Source organism: Leptonychotes weddellii, chromosome 10 (assembly GCF_054177405.1).
Source record: "Leptonychotes weddellii isolate Sample4059 chromosome 10, ASM5417740v2, whole genome shotgun sequence".
Lineage (NCBI taxonomy): Eukaryota > Metazoa > Chordata > Mammalia > Carnivora > Phocidae > Leptonychotes > Leptonychotes weddellii.
Genome location: NC_138378.1, coordinates 50,159,411 through 50,170,169, shown reverse-complemented (window position 1 = coordinate 50,170,169; position 10,759 = coordinate 50,159,411). Strand labels below are relative to the sequence as shown.

Below are 10,759 nucleotides of genomic sequence, written 5' to 3'. Positions count from 1 at the left end.
AAGGCAATCGGCGATTCTGAACGGAGTTGAGGGAGTGCTCATCTGAAGGCTTCAGCGTGCCCTGGGAGGGGAACGAGGGTGTGGGCTCCCAGGGCTGAAGGCTGTGGAGGGGCCCTGACAGCTGCTTGAGAGAATGGGGAGCACCCGGGAGGAGGGGGGAGCTTGGTGGCGTGGAGGCCCCAGGGAGGATGTGGACCCTGGATCTAAGGTGGGACCGATTCTGTGGTTGTGGCTTTCCTCTGTTACTACTTGGTTGCAGAGATGAACAACCAATTTATCCAGGGCGGGGGTTTGCCAGGTGGTTCCAACACAAAACAGTGGGGATGTTGGGGATACTGGCCAAAGTGTTGGAGCAGAAGCTACAGAGATTATCAGATGACCTGGCTTAAAAACCTGATTGTTTACGGATTGTTTACAAAACAGAAGCTTTCTGAGGGCAGGGCCTTGTTCTGCATGGAGTCCTACCCTGTTGTGGGTCACTCCTTGAGCAGGTGAAGTGAGACGATGAGAAATCAAGAACCTCAGGGCTCTGGCAGCAGGACAGAAGGCTGAGGGAGAGAGGGTGCGGCTACAGATGTCCGAAGGCACAGAGTTGGAGATGGGTCACTTCTGGAGACAACCTGCTCAGGACCCGAGGCCCTGAGGTTGAGTGCAGGTGGGTGACCAATCCATCTCTGTTTGCCCAGACCTTCCTAACTCAACCACTGAAAGCCCTGTGCCCTGGAGAACCTTCAGTCTTGGGTAAATGGGCCAAGGGGTCACTAAGTGGTAGACGGCAATATCTCTGAGAAGCCAGAATATCAGTCGGTGGTCTATGGAAGCTGCAGGATTGATCACTCTTATGGGCCTGTGTAATTTTTTTGCCACACTCAATGTGGGACTCCTTGGGCATGTTTTCTCAGCAGTGAAAGGGAGATTTTTCATAGCCCTGAGCTCTAGGAATAACAAGTATGCTAAAAATGGCAAATACTTCCAAGAGTGGGAATGCCAAAGTGTGGCTACATCAGCTTTTTCAAGTCTGTAAGTTAAGTGCTTTGTACTCAGAGCCTTAAAGAATCCTATCGACAAAGGGAAAAATGAAGGGGGGGAATCGGAGGGGGAGACGAACCATGAGACTATGGACCCTGAGAAACAAACTGAGAGTTCTAGAGGGGAGGGGGGTAGGGAGATGGGTTAGCCTGGTGATGGGTATTGAGGAGGGCACGTTCTGCATGGAGCACTGGGTGTTATACGTAAACAATGAGTCATGGAACACTACATCAAAAACTAATGATGTAATGTATGGTGAGTAACATAACATAATAAAATAAAATTTAAAAAAAAGAATCCTATCAACAAAGCTCTCCCGCTAATTCTTTTCTTTCTAGTGGAAATTTAAGTTGATTTATTATAATAGTATCTATTTTCTTTGGAGTATAATAATGTCAATTTGCAATATTATATGAAAGGACTATATATAAATAATCATAATTTTATTTAATTGAGCATGAGAATCATACCAAGAATGAAATAGTCTTTGGTTAAATAGACATGACTAGTGTTGAAAATAGATTTCACACTCCACATGCATTACATAGCATAGACAAACCATAGCTTCACTATAATTCAAATTTTCTAATAACTGACTTGCTGTTATAGCAATCAAATGTGCATCAATAAATTATTCTAGAGATGTTTTATTTTCAGAACAGCATTTGATGGTTAAATCATTAAAAGTGAAATACTGACTTTCTGGAAAAATTGCAGAAATACATCTCAACCAAAAAATAACTCTTTCATAATGCATCAATACATACAAGGTATATTGAAATAGCATCAGAATTGTATTCTCTATGTCAACATCATGGACATGTACAATCACTATAAATAAAAACATGGGGGTCAGGATATAGTTATTCACAGAAACAAAAGAATTATTTCCCAGAATATTTAGGAATATTCCAGGAAGATTACCGGGAATACAGTTCTTTGCTATAAACATCAGGGGAGAATCACTATGTACAGACTTGGATTCCTATATGTACCTATAGCTTACTCAACATGCTTATGTCGGAAACTTGAAGATATCCTCCCTTTCTAAGTGTCCCACATAAAATCTATATAGAGATTTGTTGAATTCTTATTAATTTGTATTCAATATTAAATTGAATACATTTAAGGAAACTTAAATCTTCTCCCTCTTTCACAAATGCATATATTAATGGTTAACCAAAGACAACTAATGTCTGTTCTGCTAGATTTTGGCATAGTTCAGTTCTTTGTTTTCATTAGGGACTAACAAGATATAGCATAAATGCCTTAGCACGTAAGCTAAACCTTATATTTTGTTTGTACTAAACTTTTTACTCTAAGATAATTGTAGATTCTGAGATAATTGCAGAAATTGTCGCTTCACATGCAGTTGTAAGAAATAATACAAAGAGATCCTGTCTGCCTTTTACCCAGTTTTCCTCAAGGGTAATATCTTGTAAAACTATACCATATCCCAACCAGGATTTTGACATTGATACAGTCAAGACACAGAACGTTTCCATCGTAAGGATCCCTCGTGTTCCTCACTTCTCTCCTCCACCCTCCTCCTTAGCAACCTCTAATCTGTTCTCCATTTATAGAATTTTGCATTTCAAAATGTTGTATAAATGGAATTGTACAGCATGTAACCCTGTGGGATTGACTTTTCACTCAGCATAAATCTCTGGAGATTCATCCAAGTTGTTGCTCATGTGAGAAATTATTTTTATTGCTGAGTAGTATTCCATGGCATGGATGTTTCACATGTTTAACCAGCCACCCGTTAAAGGACATCTGGTTGTTTACAGTTCTTGAATATTATGAATAAAGCTGCTATGAACATTCATGTACAAGTTTTTGTGCGAACGTAAGTTTCCATTTCTCTGGGATAAATGCCCAACAGTGCAATTGCTGAATGGTATGGCATCTGCATGTTTAGTTTTATAGGAAACTGCCAATGGTTTTGCAGAGTGACTGTTCCATTTTACATTCCAACCAGCTCTGTTCGACTGATCCAGTTTCTTTGCATCCTTGCTAATATTTGTTGTTGTTACTTTTATCGTAGCAATTTTGTTAAGTGCACAGTGGTATCTCACCGTGGTTCTAATCTGCAGTTCCCTAATGATCAATGATGTTGAGTATCTTTTCATGGACTTATGTGCCATTTGTGTTATCTTCTTCAGTGAAATGTTTGTGTATATCCTCCAGTTTTGAAATGGAGTTTTTAGAAAAAAAATTGAGTTTTGTGAGTTCTCCATATATTCTAGATATTAGTCATTTGTCAGATATGTGCTTGCAAATATTTTCTCTCAGTCTGTAGCCTGTCTTTTCATTCTCTTAACATGGTCTTTTTCAGAGCCAAAGTTTTAAATTCTGATGAATTTATCAAGCTTTCCTTTACGGATTGTGCTTTTTGGTGTCAAATCAAAGTACTCTTGAGGCTTAGCCCTAGGTCCCTACAATTTTCTATTTTTTTAAAAAAAGTTTTATAGTTCTACATTTTATATATAGGATTATGACCCATTTTGAGTTCATTTTCATATAAGGAATGAGGTTTAGGTTGAGGTTTTTATTTGCCTGTTGATATCTCATTCTCTAACACATTTATTGAAAAGATTATCCTCCCTCCACTGAATTACTTTTGTACCTTTATATAAAACCCAATTGAGTATATTTGTGTGGTTCTATTTCTAGATTTTCTATTCTGTTCTATTGATCTCTGTGCCTTCACCAATAAAAACCATATTGTCTTGATTACTGTAGCTACATAATAAATTTTTATATTGAATAGAGTGATTTCTCCTACTGGTTTTTCTTTTACAAGACTGTTTTTAGCTATTCCAAGGCCTGTGCCTTGGAATTTTTAGAAAAACTTGAATATGTCTACAAACTTTGCTGGGATTTTGACAAATTGCATTAAATCTATAGGTAAATCTGGGGAGAACTGACATCCTTGCTATTATGTGTCTTCCAATCCATGAACATGGTGTATCTCTTCATTTATTTAGGTCTTTGATTTCTTTCATTAGCATCTTTTAATTGTCAGCATATAGATCTCATACATGTTTTTTTTTTTTTTTTAAAGATTTTATTTACCCATTTGAGAGAGAGAGGATGAGAGAGAGCACAGGAGAGGGGGAGGGTCAGAGGGAGAAGCAGACTCCCCGCCAAGCAGGGAGCCCGATGTGGGACTCGATCCAGGGACCCTAGGATCATGACCTGAGCTGAAGGCAGTCACTCAACGACTGAGCCACCCAGGTGCCCCTCTCATACATGTTTTGATAAATTATACCTAAATATTTATTTTCTTTGGAGTGACTGTAAATGGTATTGTGCTTTTAATTTTGGTTTCCACTTTGTTCATTGTTTTTTTTTTTTTTAAAGATTTTATTTATTTATTTGATAGAGAGATAGCGAGAGCAGGAACACAAACAGGGGGAGTGGGAGAGGGAGAAGCGGGCTTCCTGCCGAGCAGGGAGCCCGATGCGGGACTCGATCCCAGGACCCTGGGATCATGACCTGAGCCGAAGGCAGATGTTTAACGACTGAGCCACCCAGGCGCCCCACTTTGTTCATTGTTAATATTTAGAAATGTGATTACATTTTGTGTGCTGACCTTGTATCCTGAAACCTTGCTGAACCCACTAGTTCTTTGACTTTTTTTTTTTTAAATAGATTCTTTGGAATTTGCTATGTAGACAATCATGTCATCTGTAAACAGAGATACTTTTATTTCTTTCCAGTCACATGCATTTAATTTCTTTTCTTGTTTATTGCCATGTGCAGAATTTCCAGTACACCCTTCAACATTTTCATCAAGGTAAATTTTCAGAGATTTGCTGAAACCTACTGGCTTGAATGGGGCCAGATACACTTTCAACACTCTTATCATCCAACCTGTTTAGACCTCATTTCCTGTCATTTGGATAAATAATTGATAACATTCATTAGTGGTTATAAATGGCACCCACCCTGCAAAGCCCCTTGAAGCAGCAAAGAGGGCTTTAATGAGCTGAGTGGAACCTGATTATAAAAGCAAACTTAGCATACGAACATTATTCATAAGACAGAATCAAGAGGTAGTGATGCCCAAAGAATTAAGGTATGAGGTTGACTTATGGAGTATGTGGTTTATCCTTCTGGTTTTCCCCTCTTACCTCTAAACTGGGGGTAGCGATAATTTTTAACTCGGAAATACAAAATACCATCAAAGTGACCTTATTCTTATGTATTAGAAATTGTTATTGTTAGGAACTCTTTTGAGAATTGGCTTTTGACAAAAAAGAATTCTGTGCATCTTACTATGCTTTTTGTAACAGGCACTTAAAAATATTTTGACACCTCAAACTCTGTTCATGTCTTAATTTTTTAAAGTATAATCATTAATAACATTTTACTTATTTTAAAAAATGTATATTTCCTATAGTGTATTTTTATGTTATACAACACACCTAACCCACCACAGAGGGTTCATAGCCATTATAAAAAGACAGAAAACTGGGTACTACTAGATCTTTACAGACTTCAATGTAAGAGGTCTTGGATGTATACACATAGGTCCTTTATAGGCCTTAGATGTGTACTCAGGTACAATGTCGTTTCTTGAAAAACCAGGAGCTCCTGCATATAATTTGTAGAAAATTTTAAATCTGTAGTAACAATCAAATTTCAAAGACTTTTTTTTTTATAGTTAACCGTGGCAAATCAGCCTAGGCAGGTTAATCCTCACTTTACTGATTTTGCTGATTCAATGACCACCCATGCATTTCAGTGACTCTCTTGTCTTGTTCTCAAGATTGGAACTTGTCTAAGTACCACTCCATCCATTGTGTGTGGTGAGTCAGACCCTGGGACGCTGACCTAGCCTGTCTGAGCCCCAATTTTCTTGTATGTAAGTGGCAACAGTGATGTGACTCTCATTGGTTGTCAGGCTGACATGAGATAATCTTGCCAAGGCCCTGGTCCAAGGCTGGGCAGGGAGTGTGCTTCCAATTACTGACTTCTTTGCTTCCTTGCTTCCTTCCCTGCTCCTCTCCTCTCCCCTGTCCTCTCTACATGCCACAGAATGAGATGCTTTTTTTTGGATGCCACTCCTCGTGCCTAAGGGATGGGAACCCTCTGTCAGAAGCATTAGCTGTGGGGATCTGGGGAGCTTGGTGCTGAAGCTGTCCCACCCGATGAAGGAGTCACCACGGCCTGCTCACACATAACGGGGCTTCGCCCAGGACTCTGTTCACAGGTGGTTTGTCAGGTTGTAGTGGACAAAGGCTTCCTACGTGACCAGGACATTCTAGCAAATGTGACTTGATCATGCATCTGCAGTCCAGTAAGTAGCATGATGAGCACTCCACAGACAACCAGTCCTGCGTGCTCACCCCAAACACAAGACCGTGGCCACGCGATGCACGTTTAGCTCCTTTGTGCTCGCGGTGAGCTCTGAACCAAGACTGCTTTGGGCACAGCAAGCAACAAAAATACTCTCACAATACAATGCAATCACATGGCACATACTTTTTTTTTTTTTTTTTGTTCTAAGGAATGGAACGGCAAGGGTCTCAGCATGTCGCTTTGACAACCATGAGGGTTCCCTAGTCGGCGAGACTGGGTGGAATACGATACAAACGGAGGCTATATCTACGTGAGTACCTGCGTGAACTGGGGGCTTGCAAATGACCACTCTAATCGCCAGCCAGGCCCAGGGTTCCCCGGTCACCCTCTCTCGTTCTGCGGTGAGGGTGACAGGGCGGCCGGGAAGCTGGCAAGAGACAGACAGCCGTCAGGCGCCGTGTGGCAGCGTGACGGAAAGGGGTCTCGTTTCCCGCAAACCCCGAGGACTTTCTGCTGACTGCATCAGGCCTTGCGTGGGACTGCTTTGAAGTAGTCCTCCTTTTTAATGTCGGATACGCCTCCATACCATTTCTGAAGCCAGATATGTTCTATCCTCATCTTCATAAAGAACCACTCATACTGACGAGGCCACTTCCTCATCACGGGGTGTCTGCAGAAATAAAGGAGAGGTCACGAGAGAGCTGCTCTCATCAGCAGGTGGGCCCTCCCGGGACCCCGGGCCCGCCTCCGTGGCATCGGCCAGGTCATCGGGCCTCCAGAGCCCAGGCCTCGTCTGGGCCGAAGCCAGAGGCAGAAGCCAGGGAGCCAGGGCTGGGGTCCGGGACAGCCTCGGAAGGCAGGGAGCGGCCACCTCCACAGAGGGGCAAACCCGCCTTGTCCTAGGCGCCTTGGTTCGAGTCCCAGGTCAGCGGCGGATGAGCAAGAGGCTTTGTGGGCCATCTGCCGTCTCAAACCCTGGCCTCCTTACCCGTCATGGGGGACAAGGGTGGCGGTGCTTGGATCATGGGGCTGCGTGGGGAGCAAACAACTCTGCGCACAGGAAGCACCTGCACAGAGCAAGTGTTCAGTGAACGCCGGTTGCTGATGGCAGGAAACATCAAGAAAGGCTTTCTGCATCTTCGGATGAAAATTCAAAAGAATTGTGAGCCCATGAAATAAATCTGCTGGTGGGAAGAGTGGCACCGCGGCCGCAGGCTGAGAGATGTTGGGCCACGAGGAGAGTCAGCCAGAATGCACAGGGCTCGTCACACTCCGCCTTCTACTTACCGACTTGCTTTCTCCCTCACGTGAAACCCTAGACATATGCGTCTTCTTAAGGGCAGGTGCTTGGCTCATTTCTTGTAAAGTTCAGAAACATAAAAAACTAGATTCTTACCTAAACATGTCAAAGACAAAAGTCAAAGGTCAAGTGCTGACTGGGGAGGCTATTTGCAACAATGTAGAAGCAATAATAGGCCGATGACCTTTTAAAAGAGACAATTTGTTTTGAAATAACTGTAAAAGCCCAGAGAAGTTGGAAGTACAGGGTTTTGTTTTGGGTTTTTTTGCGGGGGGGAGGGACACTATTTTTTTCCCTAAACCATTTGAAATGAAGTTGCTGATCTGATGCCCCAACACTCCAAATACGTGTAATGCCAAGATAATAAAAGGATTGTTGCTATTTTAAGCAAACACAGTTTGTACTTGGAACCAGAACACATTTTGGTACCTGAAGTTGTGGCTCAGATGTTAATAAATCCTAATCCAGGGGGCACCGGCTTTGCATCCAGACAGTGAGGGGCAGGTGGAAGGAACTCGAGGAGACTCACAGTGGGGGGCTTAGAAGAAGGTAAAGATGAGGTTAGTGGAGGTGGTGGGGGGGGCGGCGTGTAAAGGGGCCCACAAAACATAGTGGTGAAAAATTTGGCAACACAGCACCTGCCGTGTTTCCTGCAGAAAGACACAATGGTCTACCTAAGATTCTGGCCTCTTCTCACTGCCTATTATAACACGAAAGAGGAGTGTTTAGAAGTAAAGAGGACAGCGGGGTTCAAAAATATGTCACGGGCACACACACACACGCACACAAAACCAATGTTCTTTTCTCAACCTATGTTCTGAAAACCCTGCATTCATGTTGATGTATCCAATTGCAATCCAATTCGAGTTCATTCCCATTTTCTCTGTGCACGTGAAACCCTTTTCCACAGCAGTGGGAAACCAGGCTTCCCCTCTCCTTTCTATGCTTACTTATTTGATGTTTCCCCTGTATGGAAAAATCGTCCCTTCTCCGAGGAGGTGTGGGTGCACTCCCAATTTACCACCTGCTGCCGTGTTAGTCTTCCACGTACTTAGACAAAGAGTTAATCTGCCTGTTTTCATCACCTGCACCCCAGGGAGGATACCTGCCGCTCCTTGGCCCAGTTCTGACCTTGCACTCCAGGCGGCCCCCTGCGTGGACGAGTCCCTCACTCCAGCCCCCCTGGGAGACCACCCCTCCCTGCACACACCCTCCTCACACCTTTCGCAAGCTCTTGACCTCCCGCCGCCTCCCACAGGGCTGCCCTCTTGCTCACTTTGACAGCCGTGATTCTTAAACTTCAGCATGCATGCTCATTTCCTGGGACATGCTTTTAACATTTCGAGTGAGTCTTCTCTCCCGAGAATCTGATTCAGTAAGCAGGCGGGGGCAGAAAGCCCGTGGCCGCCAGCATCCTCAGTGGGTCAGACGTAGGCAGCAGAGGACCACCCTGAGCAAGGCGCTCTTTCACTCTGCACTGTGCTTTGCTTAGAGTGGACGTTTGAAAATGTTTGTTGTGTTGCCTTCTCTGCAAAGTCCAGTTATTTCCATTTCAAGGCAGGCTGTTGTGGAAGGCAGCAAGTGCGCAGGGAAGAGTGCCTGGGATCCCTCAATGCAGGATGCTCTCCAAAGGCAGCGGGGGGTGGGAGGGGGACCGCAAGACCACCTGCAAGGCCTCTGCTGTCCCCTCCCCCGCGGAGCCACCACGACAGCCAGCGTGAGGTTGACAGCCCTGCCCGCCACCCAGGGCAGCTCAGACCATTACTATCATTGCTTCAGGGGCATCAAAGGGCACAGTCCTCACCTCTGCTTTTTTTTACGGTGTATTTCTGGGCAAACCGACTTTAAAGCATATACAAACCTTGAAAACATGGCTTGCTTGGCAAATTCTACTTCTTCTGGAGACACGGCGATCATCTGGCCGGTGAGCGTCAGGCGGGCGCATCGGGGGTCTTCCGGGTCGACGATATTTTTTCTGCATACGAAGAACGTTTTTCACATGTTAAAAGGATGATAGAACGTCGGCCTGAAATACCAAGGATTTTATTAAAAATGAAAAATGGTCACGTGGCTGGTTATATCATTCAAGTTTTTACATTGTGTGTAATTCCTTTAACACACTTTGGCGTGGGCCATGTGAGGGGTGTGCTTGGGGGAGTTACATACCGGTCTGTACCCACGGGGCAGCAAACACCCGGAGTTCCCTCGTCAACGGGGCCAGTGCGAGCCTGGCCTCTGCAGGATGGCGGCCGGGAGCCACTGTCCAGAATCATGTTGTTGCTCTGCACACCTCTAGGGGGCGCCACTCGCTTAAAGACAACATGAGCAGTGCTCCTGAGGTCATGCAGTGCATCTGCCTGGATCCAGCGGTGACCGAGGTGAAGGGTTTCAGATATGTGGAGGCTCCTCGCTCAGCATAAGGGACATTGGAAATCATGAGAATGTTAGTGTGACTACATGTGTGACTGCTTGCTGCAAGTGTTCCCGTGGTGGCAGAATGCTTCTAAGACTTGCTTTCATTGAAAGAGTCACCTGGCAGTGAGGGTGTACTTTGTATTCTGGATATCACTCTTTCTCTGGATAAATAGAATTCCTTTTTTTTTTTTTTTTTTGGCTGGGTACAGTATACTTTATTGATGGTACAGGACAAGGTAGGGCTCCTCTGGATAAATAGAATTCTAATAGAATATATTATGACATGGTATGACATGATCTAATATAATTCTCTTAATTAAAAATTCTCCTCATTAGGGTTGCCAGGTAAAATATTGCAGGACACATAGTTATGTGGGAAAAATATTTGTTTATCTGAAATTTAATTTTTTACAGCTTTACTGATATATATTTACATATATATTTACTGTAATATATATATATTTACATAAACTTCACCCTTTTAAAGTGCACCATTGAGGGTTGTTAGGATATTCAGAGTTGTGCAACCATCACCATAATCGAATTTTATTTTATTTTATTTTTTCCAATTTTTTATTGTTATGTTAATCCCCATACATCACATCATTAGTTTTAGATGTAGTGTTCCATGATTCATTGTTTGTGCATAACACCCAGTGCTCCATGCAGAACGTGCCTTCTTTAATACCCATCACCAGGCTAACC

At 43.5% G+C, this 10,759-nt stretch overlaps 1 protein-coding gene and 1 long non-coding RNA gene across 2 annotated transcripts in view; both read right to left on the bottom strand.

Annotated features, from left to right (window-relative positions):
* LOC145723874 (uncharacterized) overlaps positions 1-10,759 on the bottom strand; it is a 114,865-nt gene that overhangs the window by 79,441 nt on the left and 24,665 nt on the right. The window lies entirely within an intron of this gene.
* Positions 1,456-10,759, bottom strand: part of CREG2 (cellular repressor of E1A stimulated genes 2) — a 28,675-nt gene continuing 19,371 nt past the window's right edge. Inside the window, exons 3-4 of the mRNA XM_006734410.3 lie at positions 9,501-9,614; positions 1,456-7,009 (exon numbers count right to left, since the gene is read on the bottom strand). Of these exons, the coding sequence (XP_006734473.1) occupies positions 6,862-7,009; positions 9,501-9,614 (262 nt within the window). The 3' untranslated portion in view covers positions 1,456-6,861. The remainder of the gene's footprint in view (positions 7,010-9,500; positions 9,615-10,759) is intronic.